Here is a 23,920-nt window from a genome sequence, read left to right on the forward strand (position 1 = left end):
AATTCTACATTTGTAAATTCAACTTTCATGATAAAGAGATTTCACTATGAAAAATACTATTTGTTTTTTACAGTGCAAATACTTGTAATCAAAAATATAAAGTGAGCACTGTACACTTTGTATTCAGTGCTGTAATTGAAATCAATATATTTGAAAATGTAGAAAATATCCAAAAATATTTAAATAAATGGTATTTTATTATCTTTTTAATCGCTTGACAGCTCTAGTTGCTTTAGATGAAGTCTTTTATAGCTTACGAAAATATGCCCCTTGGTGCAAAGGCCTAAAATCCATCTTTTGGGGTGAAATTTTCCAAGGTGATTGAGGGTACCCAACTCTCAGGTACTTTGGAAAATTCAATCCTTTGTGCTGACAACATAAATTAGGCTACACAATGCCATGAATAGTCTTACTCCAGAAGTCTGCTTCCCCCAAAGCCAATTTTGGGACCTACTCTAGCTATATGAATATACAGCAGAAGTAAAAGCGATAGGGAGGAAAAAAAATAGGCTTGTGTGGACTGTAAGTAAGCACACGCTGTTGAAGGTTACTCATCTCACACCCAATTACTTATCTAACAGATGTATCAATTCCATGACTGACAGAATTGTCAGAATAGTGAGGCAGACTGTGTTAAATGGTCATGTTTTCTTTAATCTTTTCAAGCTACAGAGTCTGCAGTAACTGATCACTTTTGGGAATGTTGATGAAGAGGGAAGAAAACTGAAAAAACTGATAGCTAGGGATAGTGGGATAATACTTTCATCTATAACAAGTGACTATATTCCTACGTTCCTAAGATTGTAAGATCTTTGGAGCAGCAACTTCTTCCCCCCTCATTATGCATGGGTACAGTGCCTAGCATCCTGGCAGCCCCTAGCCCACCATGGAAACCTTCATATGCTGCCTAATACAAATATTTAATTTAATTATTGATCATGAAAACCACTGGCACAATGGGGAGCCTCTCCCCAAGAGAGACCCAGGATAGGAACTGCAAGGGTGCTGCTGAATTGAGAGCACAGCACATACCCACGGCAGGCTGACCTCACAGTGACAGTGTTGTAATTCCCCTATAATTTGTGGGCAATAGTAAATTTACACCACAAATTATGTAAGGTACTCTTTAAAAAAAAAAAAAAAAAAAAAAAAAAAGAAAAAGGTAGAGCTACATTCAGCCAAAGGATTAATGGAAGAGAAGAGTAACCTTTTTGTGCTGGTCAAAAGCACAAACCCCTAATATCCTATTCATGCCCATCCATGAGTTCTTCAGAGAGATCCTACTACTGAAGCATTTATGGCTTGCCAGGGACAACAGAAAAAGAAGAAAAAAGGAAATGAAGTAGAGTCATCTTTTTCCTAGTAAACCTGAAATCCAGGTGCTATTTTCATAGCTTCAAATCAGAGTCATCATTAATGATGGTTTTGGCTGTGGTAGACATTAAGAATGGCTTCCTTTCTTAAAGGATTATATCAGCAAAGAGAAAAAGCACCCTTGCAATTCACTACTAGACAGAAACCTGAAAGAATCAATTATGCTATTTTTCAAATTTGTACAGCACTAATACGTGAAAAAGGAGGTGCATGTGATAATTTAATGGTTTTGAAAGGCCCAGTTTACAAACTCTTTCAGATGTTCTAACTGTATCATACAGCACTGAGCAGTCAGTACTAAGTCACTTTAGCACCAAGCAGTGCTACTAATGTGCTGGCCTGACAGCCCTAAGTCCAATTTATCTACCATAATGCCTGCTCTCAACTCAAAGTTGCACTAGTTTAACTAAAAGCATGATTTTAAATTCAATGTGTCGACACTCATATCAGTTAAAACCTGATTTATAGCAGTTTAGCTAACATGTGACACCAGCACTTGTAATCGGATGAAAACTAAACTGATATAAATGTGTCCATACAGAAGGTTGTACTGGTTGAACTAAATCAGTTTTTAAAACGTTTGAACAAGTCTGAAGGAAAGGGAAGGACACTACAGGTTTCTGTGGCTTACCTCATCCGTCATCCCAGCTCTGATAAGAGTGAAAAGGTATTTGAGTAACCTGGCATCATCTTCTCGATCCAAATCATCGAGTGGCATTTTCTGTCTTACGGGGGCATCCGGGTCCTACAAGAAAAAAAAAGAAAGAAAAAAGGGACGATGAATCCTCCATCCCCTACACCGCAGACATTTCCCTCTGTATGCACGTCTCAAAGGTTCTCAGTGATAGTAAATCCATCTGTACTCACTTTCTCATGTTAACAGTCTGACTAGTCTGCCTAAAAACTGGCATTACATTCCTCTTCACCTCCCCAGTCACTGAGCCCGAGAGATTACTGTTCATCAATTTCAATCCTTTCGCCTTCCCAAAAGCCCTGTCTTCTCGCTCCTTCCCCCCAAACATTTTCCCCTTATAATCTGCCTCACCACAGACATTTCCCCCTTGTAATCTGCCTCTCCGGATAGCAGAATTTTTCCTTTCCTTCCTTTACCTGTGAGTTCTTTGAGAAGGCCGTTTACAACTGTTACATTGACTTCCACTCTTCTCACTTTCTTGTGGATCCACTCCAGGCTATTTTCGGCTTTCTTCAAAACATTTAAACTGCTCTTAATGCCACTAACCATCTCCTCCTGACCAATTCTCAAAGCCTATGCTCATCTTTCTTGACATTTCCTCTGCATTTGATACAGCTGATTACTCCTCCTTCCTGGACAGTCCTCCCTTGGTTTTCAATATACAAGAAATAATAATAGGAGGAAACCAGGCGAGGATGGTAGCACCCAGAGGCTCCAAACAGAATTGGGGTTTCATTGTGCTAAGTGAAGGAGTCCTTGTGGCACCTTAGAGACTAACAAATTTATTTGAGCATAAGCTTTTGTGAAAGTGTGCTCTGGCCTACAGAGCTTACAAATAGTGCTGCACATCCAATTCAAACAAACATTTTGTCCTTACTTTTAGGTCTCTACATCACACAGCCCAAATCTAAATTTGACATGGCCTTCTTTCATAGTCCTCACTGTTTTTCTCCACTCTTCCTGTCAAGATTCCTTCCCCACTCTGAACTCTAGGGTACAGATGTGGGGACCTGCACGAATACCTCCTAAGCTTACTTTTACCAGCTTAGGTGAAAACTTCCCCAAGGTACAAACTATTTTACCCTTTGCCCTTGGACTTCCACTGCCACCACCAAACATCTGACCGGATTTATTTTATTAGGAAAGAGCCCGTTTGGAAACGTCTTTCCCCCCAAAAGCCTCCCAACCCTTGCACCCCACTTCCTGGGGAAGGTTTGGTGAGGATTTTTATCAATTTGCACAGGTGACCACAGACCCAAACTCTTGGATCTTAAGAACAATGAAAAAAAGCATTCAGTTCTTGGAAAGAAGAATTTTAATAGAAGTAACAATAAGAATCACCACCTCTGTAAAATCAGGATGGTAAATACCTTACAGGGTAATTAGATTCAAAACATAGAGAATCCCTCTAGGCAAAACCTTAAGTTACAAAAAGACACACAGACAGGAATATCCATTCTATTCAGCACATCTTATTTTCTCAGTCATTTAAAGAAATCATGATCTAACGCATATGTAGCTAGATTACTTACTAAGTTCTAAGACTCCATTCCTGTTCTGTCCCCAGCAAAAGCATCACACAGACAGACAGAGAGAGATTTGTTTTATACCTCCCCCCAGCTTTTGAAAGTATCTTGTTAACACACTGTTGTTAATGTAGCCTCACACTCTACAAGGCAGCATGACTGGAATGGCAGAGACAGACACACACATGGTGTGCGCGCGTGTGTGTGCGCGCGCGAGAGAGAGAGAAGCTTTAAGTACATTGTATTTTTAGATCAGGAAGTTCAGACAGCAGCTGCGGCTAGCAAGCTCCCTCCGTCCTGAGCCCTGTCATATCCCACCCCCACACTGTGGAGAAGTGATAAGCAGGAGGCAGGAGCGGGGGGAGGGGGACACCCTGACATTAACTCCCCCTTCATCCCCCCCACGCATAGCAAGCGGGAGGCTCCTGAGAGCAGCTCCAAGGCAGAGGGCAGGAGCAGCACATGGCAGTGGGGGGAGAGACAGCCGAACTGCTGGCAATTGATAGCCTACTGGACAGCTGCCGAACAGGGAACTTTTGGGAGCGGGGAGCTGATGGGGGGCTGCCAGTCCACTCTGGTTCCAAGCCCCCATCAGCTAGCTCCAACGGGCTGCTCTTCCTGCAAGCAGTGGACAAAGCAGGAGCTTTGCACAACTTTATATGAGCGTGTTCTCTAACTGATCAGCAACAAAACAACGTTAACCAGGACGACTTTAAGTGAGGAGTTAGTGTACCCTGTTTATTACCTTGCTCCTTGAGCATCTGTCCCTTACATTTGGCATGCCCTCCCCAAATCTGTTTAATCAAGCTAACCTTTGTCACACAAATTATTCTTGTAAGGTTTTTGGAAGTGAGGTTTTAAGCGAAGGGGCAAAGGTAACTAAAATTAAAGAATGAATTTTAAAAAGTGAATCAGAAAGGTACCTGCACAACACGATAGTTTGAGTAACCATGTTATTTTACTGCCACTCGTCCTTAATCCAGCCCATCCTCCTTTATCCTTACTGATTTATGATTTTCACATGTAGTGTCAAGTTAAATCAAGATTATTTGCTCTTCTGGGTAGGGATAGTGTTTGTTTTGAAGCACCTAACATTTTGGGGCACTTTTTTAAAGCACCAATAAAGACACTCACCTCAATGAATAGCTAAGAAGTACTTCTGCTGAAAAAAGGGGAAGGTGGAAAGAAAAACAAAATCCATGATGGACTAAAGTCAGATGCCCAGAACAATAAAGATAGTGTACATAATTTCCCCAGACGTTCAGGGCTGCTATCATAAAAATGAAAAAAATCTACTACAGGAGTTTTTCCATTTTTAAGACAGAACTCCTGAACTTTTGGGGAAGTTGTGCTGAGTAGGAAAAAAATACTAATTACCCCAAAAATCCAACTTACACCTACTATGAAGCCAAACCTCATTTTAAATTATACTTACTAGTTCAGTTACCAGGGGACGAGTACTTCCAATGTATGTGCTGAACTGTCGCTGCTTCAAAATATGTAGAGTGTTCTCCCTAAAAGCAATGAGAAGTGTTCTTTTTAAAGAGACATTTAAGATATCAAATGTTTTTTTTCCAAAATGGCACATCAAAACAAAGTGATGGATACTTTGATTCTTCACAAGATGGGTTCTCAGTGTATCAATTTCTACAGTTTACCCTGAGGCCTGTCAGCTATAATACTTTTGTGTAAATATAATTCAGCTAAAAACATGAAAGTAGACCACCAACTGATATATGATCAAATTCACCGAGGGTTGTTTCATTCATCCAAATAAGGGAATCATTTCAGTGTGGTAAACTAGATTGTATTTTAAAATTTTAAATTCTAAAGTCAGGCTAGCACACTCAGTTCACTTCAGCATTCCCGAACTTATCATTCGCCTTTCAAGTCTGATTTAAAATCCATGGTGGGATTTGGTATTTTCTGACCTGAACCCATTGCTGAGAATGAATATGACAAAAACTATTGTTGCCAAGGTGTTATAGACACAGTAACAGCGACAAGGACTTGAGCAAAGAAATAATAAGGTGCAAGTGAAGGGACAGATCATTGTATTAACACACAAATGTGCTCTAATTCATCCATCTTAAATAATAAAATGACTACCAGGTGGCTAACTATTAATTATTTCTATTGTGGTGGTACCTAATGACCTCAAACAGGGATTACAATACTATTACACTAGGCATTGAATAAACTATACAGACAGTCCCTTGGCAGAGAAAAATTACAGTCTAGGATTTTGGCAATTGAATAAATAGACAAAAGGGGTAGAACAAGGCAGCAATAAAGGCAGGTGTGTTTGCATAAATTAGCAAGCACAGTGGTGTCAGTAACCTAGCCCTGTAGACAAATCAATTCTGGTCTGTTACATATATTACTCACAAAAATAAGTAAAAGTGAAGTTAATGATTTGCCTCTAGGTTAAATTAAAACCACTCACATTATACCACTTTTGTTTTCCCTAAAGAAATGCACTGAATTCTCTTCTTTTGGAAAGTCACCATGTCAACAGTTGACCAAAAAACATCCTTAGAGTTTTTTAAAAAACTTTAAGAATTAAAAAAGAATGAAAGGCGTTGCCAGCTTTTTAAAAACTAACATTAAGTTGTTAAAACAGCTCTATCAACCAGTTTGCTTTAATACTTGTAGGAAGTATGCAGTGTACATAATACAAGAGAAAACGTCTGCATGACCCTTAATGATGATTCAATTACTCACCAATATACAGATTTTGCATAGAACTCAATGTTGTCAGAGAAATCTCCAATTTCATCTTTGGCAATGCTCTCCAACCAATCTACCACCAGCTGGAATATAAAGTTAAGCTGTTTTTTAAAACACGCCTGTTACAAATATAATACCAGCCTCCCAGCCCAATCCTGGCCTATTCATTATCTATGTATCCTAAGATGTACATATATGTCCAGATCACTGCACCCTCATCTCCTAAGTAACCAAGCATGACTGACTGCATGTTCAATCCCAGCTTTTGTTAGCCATTCCTGTTACAATACTGATTAGCAGCTTATTCTGCTCCATATGTTGGCTAGTAAAGGATATGCCAGATGAGGATAGCTCTCAAGATTCCTAATCCTCTGCCCTTTTCATATTAACTTCAAATATCTGGCCTCCATCAGTGCAGAAACTAAGCAACTTTTGCCGTCACAAAAAGAACCACACATACAATCCCTAATGAGGTTATATAACCAAGGAAACCCATTTTAGAGAAATATATAGTGCTAGAAGCAGTTTAATACTCTACATAGCATTTGTTATAGTTTACATTGGAGTATAAACAAATATTTAAAGCTTGTTAGCTTATCTACTCCCAAATCTTTCTCCATCTTTAAATCATACCTGGCTTTGTCGAACCAATGAGTCTTTCTGAAACAAGATGCCTACAGCCGTCTTTTCGCTAGCATTTAGAACCTTTAGAAAAACATTAAGAACATTAAGAAAGAGCTTTTATTTTTTTATTAAAAAATAAACTTGTTGTCAGAATGTAAATGGCAAAAAAAAGAGAATTCAGGGAAGACAAATTAATATCATACCCACTGACCTTCTACAAGTTTTATATTGGTAGCTTAGAAAAAAATAATGCATTATATCAAGATAGAAAAGATATACTTTCATATACTGTAAAATAAAATTACATCTAAACCAGTGATGAGCTGCCAAAATCTTAACAACCAGTTCCCTATAAAAAAGTTCTGATTTAAGGGATGTGCCCCAGTATGTCTTTTTTGTACCAACAGGGTTACCATACATCCATATTTTGCCGGGAGGAATTTTTAAAATTTAAAAATTCCTCCCGGACGGCGATTTAAGAACCGAAAAGCCTGACCCATCCGGGAAAATACGGGTGTGTGTTAACCCTGCCTAAAGTTCTTTTTTAAAAAGATGGGCTTGAACTAGAAATGAGCTCCGTTTCACATGTGTGGGTCCCCGCCACTCCCTGGGGGTGTGCTAGGGTGACCAGATGTCCCGATTTTATAGGGACAGTCCCGATTTTGGAGTTTTTTTCTTATATAGGCTCCTATTACTCCCCACCCCCTGTCCTGATTTTTCACACTTGCTGTCTAGTCACCCTAGGGTGTGCACATGTGTGGGTCCCAGCTGCTCCATGCCCCCCTCATTGAAGCAGGTGTGCAGGGTTACTGCCCTGGGAACTGCAGGGCACCAGTGGACGTGGGGCCAGCTGCAGACAGGGGCGTGGGGCTGGCTGCGGGCAGGGGAGAGGGTGCGGCAGGGGCTGGAGCGGGCAGAAGGTGCGGGGCTGGCTGCGGGCAGGGGGCTGGCTGCTCACGGGGAGAGCGGCTCGAAGCAGCCCGAGCAGCAGAAGGCAGCCCAGGCCCAGCAGAGCAGCCGGGGACCCACCAGGGAGAAGCGGGAGCCCCAGGGGCAGGGGTCAGGGGAGCAGCAGCAGCAAGAGGGCTCGTGCCCAGGGCCAGGCAGCAGCTCACGTGGCTCCCGCAGCGCAGCGCCCCCAGCGGCCAGAGGAGGAATTACATCACTTCCCGGCCGGAGCCCATCAAAGCCTCAGTGCCCTCTGCAGGGAAGCGGGTTAACAACCGGTTCTAAAACTGCTTCAAAATTTAACAACCCGTTCACGCAAACTGGTGCCAACCGGCTTCAGCTCACCACTGCATCTAAACATGAGATTGCGGAATCAGTCCATAGGTGACATGTTACAAATTAGATGACGGTAGAAGATACTGGTATACTTTGGATCCCAGTCAGGTTATTCGAGTATTTAGTTTAGATTTATACAAAAATAAAAATGGGTGCTAACTCAAGGTTTTAAGTGCCCTTGCCATAAGTTACAAAATGAAAAAATGGTCAGCACAACTCAACATTCCCCCTTTCCCAGACAGATCTAATTCCCATTAAACCCTCACCAAAAGCAGGAGAAGAGGCTCTTGCTAAAACCTGGAGGATTTTTAAGGGGGTCGGTGGAGCAGGGTGAAGGAGGTTGATTTTTAGTAGAGTTAAATTTAGAAATATTGATAGGCCTCTCCTCCTTAACTAAAGCAGTATTAGTTGGAGATATTTTATGACAAAGACTATGTAGTTTGAATTTTACAAAAGAAAAAAGTTACTCCCCTTAGTCTTTACCCTTCCTAAATATACTCTACCAGCACAGGCTGCAAACATTGTTTTGTAATAAAAAGAGCAAGGAGAGACAGACCAAGAAAGCTTTTCAAAACTCTTCAGTCTGCATTCATAAGAGAAATCAAGATGACAAGATGCTAAACATCCCAAGGCCTCCTATATCATTCAATTACTTGAAGATGGAACAAAATTCTCAACTCTTGACTATCCAATAGAAACACCATTATCTGCAAACACCCTGGAGCTTAAGAGAAATGGACAGATAACCACTTAGAACAAACTTTCCATCTTTATATGGAGTGGTTATAGAGATGCAATTTAACCATATTTTAAACCAATTCCTGTGTTACTAATATTCAGAAATGAACATTTAATCTGATTAACTTTTAATAATTTATGCAGTTAGGTCTTATTTATCTCATCTTAGACAATGAAAATCGAATCAGTTTAATTTTTGTTTACATTCATTTTTACTTTCAAGTTCTGAGTGGTACAATATTTGGGTTGCAAACAATGAAGACAAGTGTATTTAGATTTAAAAGTTGTCCCTTAAACAAAATAAAAGGGTTCACTATAGCATGAAGCTTACCGCAATTTCAAACATTGTTTCATCTTCTAGGGCAGACTGTATTCTATCTCTAGAGACAAAAGTACAAAGTTTTATTAATGGTTAATACGAAAAAATATTGAAATATTATGCGTCTCCCACTGTAAGTCTTCCCTACAAATACAAATGAAATGAAGAAGCCACTCACTGATCTGTCTAGCATTCATGTTTAATACCTATGCAATGACAAGTCAATTTTGACTCTTATGAACATTTATGCAGCATGTTTACACTAAACAAAGCTGCTTAACTATTTTTCCATGCAGAATATAAATCCGGTAGTCTATACATCCAAGTTACTAACTCACTGCAAAAGTAAAACCAACATACTTTTCAAAAAAATTACCTGTAAAGTGAGGACAGTAGTCTCCAGGTTACCATCTCTTGCTTGAGAAGCCACAGAACACTGGCAGTCTTTGAAAACTTCTGCTGTCCAGGAGTCGCTCGGTAAACTATTTTTCCCAGTATATTCACCTGATGTAAGTAATTATATACAATACATTATCCATTTTCTATTGCGTTTCAAGCCATTAAAGTAATTTTTGCATTACCCTGAGTACTCTCTGTTACCTAAGACAGGTGCTTGTTTTAGGATCTTTCAGTTCTTTAGTTGGGAGCAGAAACACTAAGGCCATGGCTACATTATAGAGCTTGCTGCTGAAGCACTACTAGTGCAGACGCTCTAAGCCGACAGGAGAGAGCTCTCCCACCGTGAGCAGCAGTAGTTATAATCGGCAGGAGAAGCTCTCCCACCAACATAGCACTGTCCACACTGGAGATAAGGTCGGTGTAATTTACATCACTCAGGGGGTGGCTTAGTCACACCCCTGAGCAACATATCTTAGGTCGGTAAAAGATGTAGTGTGTACGTGGCCTAAGCCTACCCCCAATTGCCTGAACAATTGAAAATTGTCAGTTCTAAGCATCAGGACTCATTAACTGAAGGGAAACGTATGAAGTCCCTCTTATGAGCTGCGTAAAACACTTATGGGGACACACGTAAAATAAAACCTAATAGAATCTGCCTAGAAACGTGTGCGTGTAGACAAGAACAGAGGAAAAAAAAAGGAAGGAAGCCAAGTGCTAACCCGTGAGCACAGTGTGACCCTGGGAAAAGCTAAAGAGCATTTTTGGGTCTGATGGTCGCTAGAAAGAGGTTTGGGGCTGTAAGCTAAAAAAACTGCTTCTTTTGCTTTTGGTTCATCCTGTATTTATAGGAGCAAGATTTTGTATACTCCTTGTAAATAAACAAAACTGCATCATGGAGAATATCAGATTCCATCAATTTTTACCTCCACCTGGACCACCACTGGGCCCTGACATTTGACTACGCACTTGGGTAGAAAAGGGGCAATACTGGTGTCAAAAGCAGGATCCAGTTTCTAAAGCCCTGCATGGATACAAAATTTATATCCGTGGATGAGGATATAAAAATCGGTATCCTCAAAGCTTCAGGGCTCTACTGGGAATGCAACGGTGAAAGCAGCAGCATGTCAGGCCGCTGCTCCCAGGAGCTAGTGCCCCATGCTGGTAGCAACTCTGGCATGGCTGTACCACGCTCAGCTCTGCCCACTAGCAACTGTCCCTGGTCATGCTAGTGTGTGAGAGCAGCTCGTACGCCCCCAGACAGGAGACGCTGGCCACTGCATGGAAGGGACTTGTGTCTGGGGGCTTACGAGCCGCTCACACACATTATACAGATGCTGGAGAGCCTGGTGCCTGCCCCAGTGGGTGGGGTGGGGGCAGTACAGCAATGCCAGAGGAGCTGCCAGCGCAGGGTGCTGGCTCCTGGGAGTGGCATCCCGACATGCTGCTGCTTTCGCTGCTGCAGTTCCTGGTAGAGCCCTGCAGCTTCACAGATACTGATTTACATCCGTAGATATGAATTTTGTATCCATGCAGGGTTCTACCAGTTTCCAAAAAGAAATTGTGAGCTGGTCTTCCTGTTGAACCAAGATGGAGCATGAGGGAAGGACTCCATGGGAGGCTTATGTGGCTCACTTCAACATTATATATCAAAAGAATAGCTGGTAAGAGGGAAAGAAAGGAGAATTACTAGCAGCCAACTTGAGTGCTCAAGCTCTGATTGTGCAGAACTTAATCCCAGAAAACAGTTATCCAGAACTGGTACAAGCCCTTGACATGCAGTTTGGAGTTCGCCATCAAGCTGAGCAGGCCAGGGCACAGATAAGAGCTAGGACAGGGAAAGAAGAAACCCCACCTGACCTAGAAGAGGACCAGCAGGGACTTGTGATCTTGGCATACCAAGACACCAATGAGGCCTTCCAGGACAAGTTGACGATGGACCAGTTGATAGATGCAGCTGGACTTGGACTTGCGGATCAAGTGAAATTTGCCACAGAACTTGAATCTTTCCTTGCAGCAGTGCATGATAAGAGGAAACAACCACTAGCGAGGAAGACAGAAGCTGATCGCCATGTGTCCTGTAATCATATCCCCTCTTTCACAGAGCTTCTAATCTGGTTCATGATCTTAGTGAACAACTAGAAACACTGATAAATTTGATTTGTAAAAGAAGGTAAACTGGCAATGACAAAAATTAAAGGAAACAGTTCAGTTAAATGCTGGTAATGTGTTAAAACTGGCCACAAAAAAAAAAAAAAAAAAAAAAAAAAGTTTGCTATAAATTTAAACACAGGGCAAGACACACTGTTGAAGTGTCTAGTGAAAGCCTCTCGTTGTTCAGGAAATAGGAGTACACCAAGCTGATGGGAATAAACCTTCATGGAGGGCAAGTTTTTGGTTAGATATGGGCAGTTACACAAACAATAACTGGAGTCCAGCTAGCATGCATAATGGGATCCATAAATCAAGCACAGCGGTGACTGATGCTGGCTCAAACAAAGTTATTAAACCAGATGTTTTTAAAAGGTAGGGAATCAGGGATCCAACACCGAACCACCTAACTGGTCTTAATGGAGACAGTGATGGGGGCAAGGGCACCCATCCAAAAACTGGACTTTGGAACTTGAACAAGAAGTCTTGGTGGCAGAAACAGTGGATGAGCTAATAATTGGCTTGGATTTCATTAGGGCAAGTAACGGTAACTGTGTCATCGATGCCAGGAAAGATGTCTTACAAATTCCCTTTCACGAAATGGCCCAGGTCAGACAAATGGCTTGTAAGGCAATTGTTTTGCTGTGACTGAATTGTCCTGCCTCTAGGGGGTAGAAATCATTTTAACAGCTGTATCAGCGGTTCCCAAACTGTGGGTGACAACCCCCATCAGCAAGTAGGGGGAGGGGGAGTGGAGTTGGGTGAAACCTGGTTACAGGTGGAGTTAAAACCTCATTCAAACTGATGTGTTAACGCACCCTTCCCTTAAGATAGCTCTAAGAAACATTTATGCGGGCATACCTAAAATAAGGCCTAATAGAATTCACCCAGAAACTAGCACCAGGTGGATGGGGGGGGGCACTCCACTGGGTGTTGTGAACAGGTGTGTGAGAACACAGAAAGTGAGAACAGACAAGAACAGAGAGGCGCAAAGGCAAAAAAAGCAAGGAAGCCAAGCACTAGCCATGAACACTGACGCAGGGAAACAACCTAGATGGACCTACTATGAGGTGGATACATAACTGGTTGGAAAACCATTCCCAGAGAAGTTATGAGCGATTCACAGTCAAGCTGGAAGGGCATACTGAATGCTCTTCTCTGGACTTTCTCCAATTTGTCCACATCTTTCCTGAAATGTGGTGCCCAGAACTGGACACAGTACTCCAGTTGAGGCCTAATCAGTGCGGAGTAGAGCTAAAGAATTACTTCTTGTGTCTTGCTTACAATACTCCTGCTGATACATCCCAGAATGTTTGCTTTTTTTTTGGGGGGGGGGGGGGGGGGCCGGGGGGCAAGTGTTACACTGTTGACCCTCATTTAGCAGGACTTTGTACATTACTTGTAAATAAATAAAATGCCCAACGGCTTCCAACTGCAACATCCAACGGGCCCCAAAATTTGACTAGCAATTCTGGTCGGAAATGAGAAACAAACATAGTTTCAGCAACACAATCTCTTACGAAAGGAAATACAACTTGAAATTCTTACAATAATTTACCTGGTTATTACAAGTATTCTCATACTCTTCTACAAGTTCAAAAACGGTAGTTGAAGTGTGCTTCAAAAACGAATGCAGAAAATCTGAGTACATACTCATAGTAGCTAGAACACATTAAAGAAGAATGTCATGATAGCATGCCATACTTTGTGAAAAACTGAAAACACAAAGAAATTCTCCTGATGACAAATGTATAGTTGACATTTTCAAGGACTATACAAAACTCTATTTTTCAATAAAATCTCACTTGCAGCTCTTCTTTGGTGCAGTCATGATGAAAATAAAATGCAGACACTTACATGAACTACGTGCACCCTGCAGAATGTCATGCAAATTTACCATCGCAACTAAGAAAGTGAACTACATAAAAGGTAGATTCTCAGTGTTACAGATCTTAAGTCACACAGCAATTATATCACAACTTTTGCTATAGACCTGGTCGTATGAGAAAGCTTTAAAGATACACCAAAAGAGCCTAGCTCTGTAAGATGCAGCTATTTTACACCTTACATCTCTAGAACTGACAGACTATTTGTGACTCCATGTTCTAAGGAACTCTCTTTTCTCTCACTAATGATTAACAGGTTTCCTGAAGGCAACTTCAATCACAAGAAAGTTCACAAAGTATTGTCTCCAGCCAGCAAGTAGAAGGAAGGGGGTGGGGGTGGGGGGAGGAGGAGGAGGAGGAGGTCAGGCAAGGATATTCTGGAAAAACATTACAATAGGGAAGTGGAACATACATCTAAGAATTGCACAAAATAATTATTGTTTCATTTTAATTTTGTTGTGAAAGCTCAAAGTCATCTCACCAGCTTCTCCAGGATCATCCTCACGCAACAGAACAGCACTCATGGTGACATCCTCTGTCACATTGCACAAGTCTAGGTTTGTGAACATTCCTGTATGCTGAGGTGTGAGTGCAGCTGTCCAATTGCTGTCATCCAACTAAAACACAACACAGAACAACACAGGGAAAAATAAAAGCAATTTTACAGTCAGGAGCTTTAAAGCTTCTTCATTCTGTGATTATTTCTTATGGATACAAACAGAGTAGCTCTAGAAATTAAAAATGACTCAGCTTTTAGATATGACAGATTTGCCTCTAAAAAGGTACAAGTCTGGATGTACATGATTTTCTAATCTAATTAGAAGGATGCAAAATTTCACTCACTCTTAAAATACGTATCCTCCTCTCTCCCTAAACCTTATTATGTCAAACCCTAACTTGGACTGAAGTTTTAAGTTGTCCAAAGTGGGTGAAAAGCAGCAGAATAATTTTAACCTACAAGCAACTTAAGACAGGGGGGGGGGGGGGGGGGGGGTGTGTGTGTGTGTGTGTGTGTGTGTGTGTGTGTGTGTGTGTGTGTGTGTGTGTGTGTGTGTGTGTGTGTGTGTGTGTGTGTGTGTGTGTGTGTGTGTGTGTGTGTGTGTGTGTGTGTGTGTGTGTGTCACAGAACAGAGCCAAAAAGTGTCATAAAAAACAGTTTGAATTAGAACTGTTCATTAGGAGTTTTCAAGGCTTCAGGTAAGGTTACAAGACAGAACAGCAACAAAATGAAAGAAAGTGTACAAACTAGGGGTGCCGATTAATCAGTTAATTCACACAACTAACTAAAAAAATATTAATCGCGATTAAAAAATTAATCATGATTAATTGCATTTTAATCACACTTAAATAGAATACCAATTTAAATTTATTACATATTGTTGGATGTTTTTCTACATTTTCAAATATATTGATTTCAGTTATAACAGAATACAAAGTGTACATTGCTCACTTTATATTATTTTTATTACAAATATTTGCACTGTAAAAATGTTAAACAAAAATAGTTTTTTAATAATATTTTGCGACAGTGGCTGCAATTAATCACGATTAATTTTTTTAATCGCTTGACAGCCCCAGTACAAACATGAACTAAGGAAAATACTTAAGTTTGATGGGACTTTTGGTTATTTCTGGGGGAACATGTGGTAACTTACCCAGATGAGCACAACAGCAAGCCGGCTGAGAGTGACAGAGACTGGAGCTATCACCACCTCACCACAATGACAAGCATCCTAATAATCATCACCATGACTACCATCACCAACACTACATGGTAGGTCCCAGCGATTTGCCATTAGGTTTTTTCCCTGACCCTGAGGGATATTCTCACTGAACCAGTGAGGACAGGGAATCGGACATCATCATCTTCATGGCAGTATGTTAAGCACCTCCTGAAATGTGAATATAGGTCCTTGCTATTCTCCAACCTGTTTTTCAAATTCCACTCCCACATTATTCCTCCTGATTCTCTTCTATCTTTGCCTTTTTGCCTTCTAGCCATATGCGGAGGGAGGGATGAGACTTACTAGTTTTAAGTTTGAAGGACAGACTAAATAATTTAGAAGACGGTTGTCTCATTTTTAAGAGACTTTGGCAAGTGGGAACTTATGCTTCAGTCACTTTCAGTTGGGCGTACTGAAAGTTTTCCCAGACTGATCTGATATAATCAGTTTAATTCACTGACTACAGTCAATCCCTCTGTTCCTTTAATAGTTTAGTTGTAAATATGAAACATGTTTTGACAAGAGAAGTTTATGTATCCAAAACATTTAGGGTTGTTTTGTTTAAAAAAAAATAAAAACTTTATATGTTGTGTGTTTAATTAAATTCTAATCATCCTAATGCAGCTTGATACAAATCATGAGCAAAAAGATAATAAATAAGCAATATACCATTTTCTAACATTAAAAATGTACAATTAATAGGAATCTGAAAATATTAAGCAATATAATTGCTTAATAAATGTATACAGTATATTGGTATTTTGCTCCTACGTAGCAGAAAGATGTACCAACTCCAGTGTAAAGGCTCTATTTAGTTATAAAGCAACAAGTTTTAATGGTTATATTAACCATTTTGAGAAAGCACCTTTCTTTAGAATATAACTGAAATACAAATAGAAAAGTTGATTAAAATTGAGGATTTAAATTGAGGTTTTCAACTTGGTGATTTAAATAGCTCTGGCTAAAAGCAAACCACCCTGCTTACTTCAAAACGTATGTGAACACAGTAAGCACTTCTACCTTTTCATAAGGTTCATATGAGCGAAGAAGGGAGAACAACATGCCCTATAATCTTCATACCGTAGACAGATGGCCAAAGAATCCAGGAGTATGCGTAAATTGAGGCGATTTCCCTCCTGTTCCCAGGATGGTAGACATATCTAGCTGCTTTGTGGAACCTCGTGTTTGTGGAGTAACTGAAAAGCAAAACAGTATTTTTCTAAAAAGAAAGTTTAAGGCTATGGAGCTCTGTTACCAAAAAAATCAGTAACCGAGATTGTAAATGTACTTATGAAGTCCTACATTCAGTTAACTAAGGATGGAGCTGAACTGTTTCTCTCTCAAAGTTTAGGTAACATTATCTTTACTATGATTATTTGGGCTTTATCAGCATGCCTGCTGCTACACAGAAAGAAACATTGTCTCAGCCCTAACAAACTTTAAGACAATTACAGAATAAAGTGTTTGAGGTAAAATAGAATAGTGAGAAATAAAAATATAGAAAACAAAACATTTAATGTTTGTGTAATCACGAACTACAATTTATTATACATGGAAGTGGAGAAGGAAAGCAGGGAGGGGGGAGAAACAAAACAAAAAACAACTTACAGAACTGGCGAAGCAATGACCCTGGAGTTCGGGGAACTATCTGGCCTCTTGATATTCCATTACCAAGACTGTCATCCAGGGATGCAAGAACTGGTGGACACGTTAAGAAAATGTGCCCTAAACTTCATCTCAGATCCACTACAAAATTACTGAGAGTGATTTATATTATAAATGAACCATCTCTGCTAATAGCATCTTTAGAAATCCTTAAGATACCATAAGGAATGTACATCTAGTCCACTACATTTAACAAGGCTAAGAGATAGTCCCTGTTAGATAAGCTTGAAATATTTACCACAGACTTAATAACTAGAGGACTATGGTTAAGCCTACTAACTTGAGGTAGATACTGAAGATGAGTGTGCGGATGGAGGGAGACTCACGGTGAGGGGTCTAGGAGAAACCCTCTGGGAAGTATTCCAGACCCACTGCTGTTGGGATCAAGGAGGGTATTAGTATTACATCAGCCTTTGGCTAGAACGTATCTGCTTAATCTGAAGTTCCACTCCCCACAGAAAAAAAAAAGAGCTTTCTACATCTGCTCTCTAGTCATCTAAGCCTGCTAGTTGCTTTGGAGAGGGTGGGGAAGAAGAATTCTCTACTCCTCTACTTTTCCTCAATTTGTTTCGTGGTTCCTCCTACTCAATACATAACTCCAGTGTGTGATTCCTTCTAGATTTGCCAAGCAGCATGAAACTCACATGATTCCTGTCAATTTCCCTACTGGTTTCCTGCTGTTCTTCAGAATTCTGAGAAGGGCCAGCATCTTGTTAGTTTTATTCTGTAGTTGCTTAGGAGAGCTACCAGCAACAGCAGACATGCTGGACTCCTTTGCTCTCAGTTTCAGGAAACTATTACTGCATTAATTCACATACAGAAAATTGTTCTCTCAACCATAAAAACTATTTTTGAAAGCAAACCCTTACATTCTTCAGAAAATGATATCTTATGCCCATATACACTCTTGCATAAGCTTCCCACCTATCATGTATAAATTAATTATTCAATCACTGATCTAAGTATATTATGAAAATAACCTAGAACACATTTTGAAGTTTAAAACAAACTTAACAGAGGAGCTAGGGGAACTCTACAAGACAAAACACAACTTATTGCAAAACTGTACTCCAATAAATATACAACTGTCTTTCAATTTAGTCCTAAAGAATCACTTGGAAAAGTTCTGCTAAACAGGCAAGGTGGTGTAGTATGCTGCTGAATAAACAGTAATATTCATTTTCCAAATGAAACTAACCTGGATTTTTTAGTTTCACTAAGAGTTCTTAAAAGGGAGACTTAACTGAGAACCAAGTCAAATTAAAAACAAAACAAAACAAAACATGGAGTCAAAACATGTTCAAACACCCCAAGCCACCCAACCAATCTTGGTGCTTGTAAAACAATCACATTTTTATATTTTTTAAAATATCCCCTTTTTCCTCTATGAAAACCTCCTGCGAACAATAGGAAAAACTGAAGGACTACAAAGGGGAAACAGTGAAACACAAATTGCTGTTAGGTGCACAAGCAAATTAACTGAAAGAGTAAAAAAGTTTTCCCCAAACTCTTTCAGTTATAGACAGAAGTTACTTTTAAAACAGTAGGTATAAAGATCTCAGAAATTAGATTTTTAACGTACACTTCAATGTAACTTGTGACTTCAAATGTGTATAAAATTAAAGGAATATGTTTTACAGCACTCTTCAACTGACAAGAATTCAATTTTTGGAAAGCCTTCATTTACTATACTCAAAACCATGAAAAGTTAACTGCTGCATTCAGCAATCACAATTTTTATACCCTTCAAAACAGGCAGAAAAAAACCTTGACAGGAAAAGGATACTAGAAACTCTTTTTTTAGAGCTCTGTTTCCGAGTAGGCCTGGTCACATCTACATCTTGTGGGGATGACATCTCTCCAAATTCATTCCTACAAAACAGCAATATAGTTGCTATAAACAAACACATTCAGATTACATTTCCCAAAAGGTTGAGAAGAGTAGCCAGTAACTTTACGGCACTAACTCAAAAATCCAATTAAAAAGAAAAACTAATATCAAAAAAAGAAAAACTTAAAACTGGAACTCCAAATACTGATATCTATCCAGCAACCGACTTTACTTAAAAAATTCTGGTGGAGCACCTTGGTTCTCATAATGCTGTTGAGGCTGCAGCGTTAAAGCCAGGGTGGTCAAACTTACTGACTGTCATATGCGGCTCGGACAATCTTCGTAAGTCTGAGAGCCAAGGCACACCTGCTGGGGCTCAGGGATTCAGCCCCGCAGGCAAGGGGATCTCAGGGCTTCAGCCCCATAGGAGTTGCTTGTCAGGGTTTGGGGTTTCAGCCAGATGGGAGGCGCCTGTTTGGGCACAACATTTCAGCCCCGTGGTGGGGTGGTGGGGCTTCCGCCCTGTGGGGACGGAGGTCTCAGGGCTTGAGCTCTGGGAGGTGCTTGCCGGAGCTCTCTATACACAGCTAACACCTGGGAGCTAAAGGGAGGGGCCAATGAGGATAAGAGGTGGGCATGCCTGGGGAGGACATGACTGGAGCTGTGGGGGGGCTGAACCTTTAAATTGTGCCCCTCCACTTCAGAGGCAGATTAAGTTTTCACAGGGCTCTGGGCCAGAGCAAGTGGGGGCCCTTCCCCACCCCTTCCACCTGCAGTCCACCCGCCTCTCCCCTCCAGCACTCCTGTCAGGGAAATGGGGTCAAGGCACGGGGGTTTGCCCCACCCAGCACTCCTGCTGGGGAACAGGGGAAGCCCCCATGCCCCAACAAGAGCACCAGGCAGGCGGGCAGAGCAGGGCAAGCTCCCCTGGGCCCCGACCCCGTTCCCTGGCAGGAGCACCGCGCAGGTGGGCGGAGCGGGTCAGGGAACGGGGCCCCCCCAATTAGCCAGGGCCCCTGGGCACAGGCCCCATTGGCCCAGTAGCTAATCTGCCACTGCCCCACTCTCAGCAGGCACCAGTCGTCTCTGGCAAGCACCTAGCCCTGCCACTCCACTGTAGGACAAAAGCCCCAAGCTCCCTCCCACAGTCTGGCAAGCAGAGAATGGGGGCGTTCCACAAGCCACACTTTAACTGTAAAAGAGCAGCATAGGGCTTGCGAGCCACGGTTTGGCCACTCCTGGTTTAAGCCATTAGCCAGAGTACTTTGAGAAAGTTGTGCAAAAAGCTTTAACATGGCACATTTATGCAAAGAATTTTTAAAATCTATTTCTTACGCAAATGTTCTATATAATAGAGAAGCTACAGATGGAATACTAAGTAACTTTAATTGTTTTAGACTGTTTCCTCTTCAAATGAATATATAATTTTTTCTTAAACTCTACAAGTCAGAAATTGAAACTAAGACCTGGTCTGCACTATAAAATTATTTGTGTGGATTATTTACACCGCTGTGCAACATAGTTATACCAACCTAAGGGCCGGTGTACACAGCACTATGTCGGCAGGACAGCTTCTCACACCAACATAACTACCACCTCTCGAAGAGGTGGAATTATTAAGCCAAGGGAGAGCAGCAGCCATGTCGCTATAAATTTGTAGCGTAGACCTGCCCTAAGCTGCACTGAACCCTCTCTCTAATACTATTATAGGCAGATGCTAGTCTCTTTTATAGTCAAAATTAGACTGGCTATCCTCAGCAAAACTGAACAAATTTGCCTGAGCTTACAAATCTTGCTGATCTTACAGTACAGCAGTTTTTTCTGGGTCAGTTTAAGCAAATCAGATGTGTTCAAGAACTAGGATGTTTAAAATAAAAAAATAGTGAAGTGATCTCACTTCTGGTATGTTTTCCTAGATATACTGGTTCACCATACGTCCAAGAAGTTGACCAGTGTTTTGGGGAGAGAATGATTTAGTTTCCACTTTCAGTAGAAATCTTGTACAGTGCTTAACTCTACATAGGCTCCAAAATATCTCATGTCCATGGCGTTCCTAATCTATGTGGAAAACTGCCAAGGCTACAGAGCCCCAGAAGTCAATTTACATACACTGCGTAGCATGGAGCTTAACAGATTTTACATCCAGAACAGACTACCATCTAGTCCAGGGGAGGGCAAACTTTTTGGCCCAAGAGCCACATCGGGATTGTGAAACTGTATGGAGGGCCAGGTAGAGAAGGCTGTGCCTCCCCAATCTGCCCCCTCGCACTTCCCGCCCCCTAACTGCCCCCCTCAAAACCCCCCAACCCATCCAACCCCCCGTTCCTTGTCCCCTGACCGCCCCCTCCCAGGACCCCATGCCCCTAACCACCCCCCTGGGACCCCACCCGCTATCTGACCCCCCTGCTCCCTGTCCCCTGACTGCCCCGAACCCTATCCACACCCCCGCTCCCTGACAGGCCCCCCGGGATTCCCACATCTATCCAACCCCCCCGTTCCCCATCCCCTGATCGCCCCCCCCCCCGAACCTCCTTCCCAACCAACTGCCCCCTGCTGCCTGTCCCCTGACTGCCCCCCGGAACCTCCTGCCCCATATTCAACCCCCTCGCTCCCCACCCTCTTACCATGCCGCTCAGAGCGGCAGGAGCTCACAGCCGCGTGGCCCGGCCAGTGCCAGCCACGCCACCCAGAGCGCTGCCAGCGTAGTGAGCTGAGAGTGGGGGGAGGGGGGACAGCAGGGCAGGGGGTGGGAGCAAGCCTCCCCAGCGAGGAGCTCAAGGGCCAGGCAGGACAGTCTTGTGGACCGGATGTGGCCCACGGGCCATAGTTTGCCCACCTCTCATTTAGTCTGAGGTCTCGTACAACATAGGCCCAAGAACTCATCCTGTAACTTCTATTTGAGCTACAGTATATATACAGTATATATTTTAGAAAAATATCCAGTTTTGATGTAAAGACTTCAAGAGATACAGCATCCAGCATGTCCATGGATACATTGTTCTATTGATTAGTTATCTTATTTTTAGCTGAAGCTAGACAAACTCAGACTTCCAATCCCTGGATATATTGTACCTTTTTCTGACAGATTAAAGACCCATCTATCATCAGATGATTCTTCCCTATATAGATATTTGTAGGCCATGATCAAGTCACCTCTTTACCGTCTCCTAGATAAACTAGATTTAACTTCTTTAGCATCTCACTGCAAGGCAGATTTTCCAGGCCTCAAATTATTCTAGTAGCTCCTTTCAGAGTCCCTGATCTGCACAATACAGACCTGAATTCTTGGTCCTAAATGTATGGTGTTGCATAAAACAGGATCCAATGGCTTGAAGTTGAAACTAGACAAATTCAGACTAAAAATATCCCCATTGTTAAAAACGTGCGCAGTAACTGACCATTAGAACAATTTCCCAAGGGTTACGGTGGAATCTGCACCACTGGAAGATTTAAAAATGAAGACTGGATATTTTCCCAAAAAGATATGCTCTAGTTCAACCGGAGCCACTGGACTTGAGGCAGCAAGTTTTATTTGGGAGAAGTCCTGTGGCCCGGCCCAGGTTACGCAGGAGGTCAGACCAGAGAGCACAACAGCCCTTCCCGGCTGTATAATCTGTTCTGTTCACATGACACCCCGGGGTCTATATAACTGATCTGCCCCCCACCGTTATTTGCTGCTCCCCCAGCGTTTGCCATCACGCCAGAGAGCCTCCCTGGGAAACCTGCGCTGCAGGGGGCGGGACGGTGAAGAGGCCCCGAGAGCCGGTTCCCGCAGCGTTTCCAGGGACAGACCCCCCCACTGCTCCCCAGACGCAGACGGCTCCCAGCCGGCAGCCGAGAGGGAAGGGCCGCGCCCGCCCCGGGCTCCCTGCCGCTCGCCGGCTCTCAGGGGCTGTAACCCCTCAGGGGAGGCGGGAGGGGCGAGCGCCAGGGCGCGGAGCCCCCCCGTGACAGCGGGCGCAGCGCGGCCCGGTTGGGGCCTTCCCTTGCCCCGGGCCCCGCTCGGCTGCCGCGCTCACCTGTCCATGGCGGGGGCCCCGGCCACCGTCTTCGCTCCGGAGTCTCCAGCCCGCCCGGGCGCTTTCCGGAAGCGCGTGGATTCTTTGAACCGGAAGTTGAACCAGACCGGGTTTGTCGGGGAAGATCGCGCCTGCATTGCGCACGCGCGTAGCGGCTGCCCGGGGCTGTGCGCCCGCTTTTGAGCTAAAGCAAGGAAGGCGGCGCGAGCGCCCCGGCCTTGCGCGCTCACGCCGGGGGGGGGGGTCCGCCCCTCCCCCTCCATCGCCCGCGTCGCGCTCGGGGGGCTGCACACAGACCCTCCCGGGTGCGCGCGGCCGATGCTGGGGCTGGCGCCGCCCAGCGCCGGGCTCTGCCGCGGGATTCCGCCCCTCGGAGCAGCCTGCGCGCCCCCTGCTCGCCCAGCCCAGCCCCTGCCCGGGGAGGTGTCAGCTCCGCTCGCCCGCTGGCGCACAAGCGCGTGCCCGGCTCCTCCGTCCTGCCGGCATTTCGCTCATTGCAGCATCAAAGCTGCTCGCTCGCCAGGCTGCCCGGCGCCTGCCTCCGCTAGGCGCTTCCCTGCGGGGCGCGACTGACAGCAGTGGCGGCTTCAGGCGCCAAAGCCACCGGAGGCTCGTTAATGTCATCCAGCTGCTGCTTCCTGAGCCTGGGGGAGGACGAGCAGAGGCGCTGGAGCTGTGCCGAGGACGGCAGGGCGTTACCTTTCCACAGGTGGAAGGTTCTTTCCAACCCTAAAGGCATGGAATACTTCGTCTATTAAAAAGAAAAGTTTCAGAAAATTATCACCAGCCTATGTTAGGGAAAGTCTCTTACTCATCACCCACAAGTGGGAGTTAGCAGCCTTTGCCCTCGATTACTTTATGGAAGATTAATGCTGCTTCAAGGAAAATACTCCCCTGCTGAACAGAAATTAATTGGTAATTCTGGCTGACAGGTTCTGCCCACAGCTAGGACAAAGAAG

The 23,920-nt window shown here is 43.1% G+C and overlaps 1 protein-coding gene across 3 annotated transcripts in view; it reads right to left on the minus strand.

Moving 5' to 3' along the window:
• NUP107 (nucleoporin 107) overlaps window positions 1-23,178 on the minus strand; it is a 43,900-nt gene extending 20,722 nt beyond the window's left edge. Inside the window, exons 1-12 of one of the 3 annotated variants that reach the window (XM_037886981.2) lie at window positions 22,962-23,178; window positions 18,898-18,983; window positions 17,055-17,144; window positions 16,527-16,642; window positions 14,204-14,339; window positions 13,395-13,498; window positions 9,666-9,793; window positions 9,302-9,350; window positions 6,958-7,029; window positions 6,319-6,407; window positions 5,030-5,108; window positions 2,006-2,119 (exon numbers count right to left, since the gene is read on the minus strand). In XM_037886981.2, coding sequence (XP_037742909.1) covers window positions 2,006-2,119; window positions 5,030-5,108; window positions 6,319-6,407; window positions 6,958-7,029; window positions 9,302-9,350; window positions 9,666-9,793; window positions 13,395-13,498; window positions 14,204-14,339; window positions 16,527-16,642; window positions 17,055-17,144; window positions 18,898-18,983; window positions 22,962-23,098 — 1,200 coding nt within the window. In that variant the 5' untranslated portion in view covers window positions 23,099-23,178. Of the gene's footprint in view, window positions 1-2,005; window positions 2,120-5,029; window positions 5,109-6,318; window positions 6,408-6,957; window positions 7,030-9,301; window positions 9,351-9,665; window positions 9,794-13,394; window positions 13,499-14,203; window positions 14,340-15,377; window positions 15,615-16,466; window positions 16,643-17,054; window positions 17,145-18,897; window positions 18,984-22,961 lie in introns of those variants that run through there. The other 2 variants (XM_037886992.2, XM_037886987.1) reach the window with 2 other exon arrangements.
• Between the last annotated feature and the right edge of the window lie 742 nt (window positions 23,179-23,920).

This window comes from Chelonia mydas, chromosome 1, assembly GCF_015237465.2.
Source record: "Chelonia mydas isolate rCheMyd1 chromosome 1, rCheMyd1.pri.v2, whole genome shotgun sequence".
Lineage (NCBI taxonomy): Eukaryota > Metazoa > Chordata > Testudines > Cheloniidae > Chelonia > Chelonia mydas.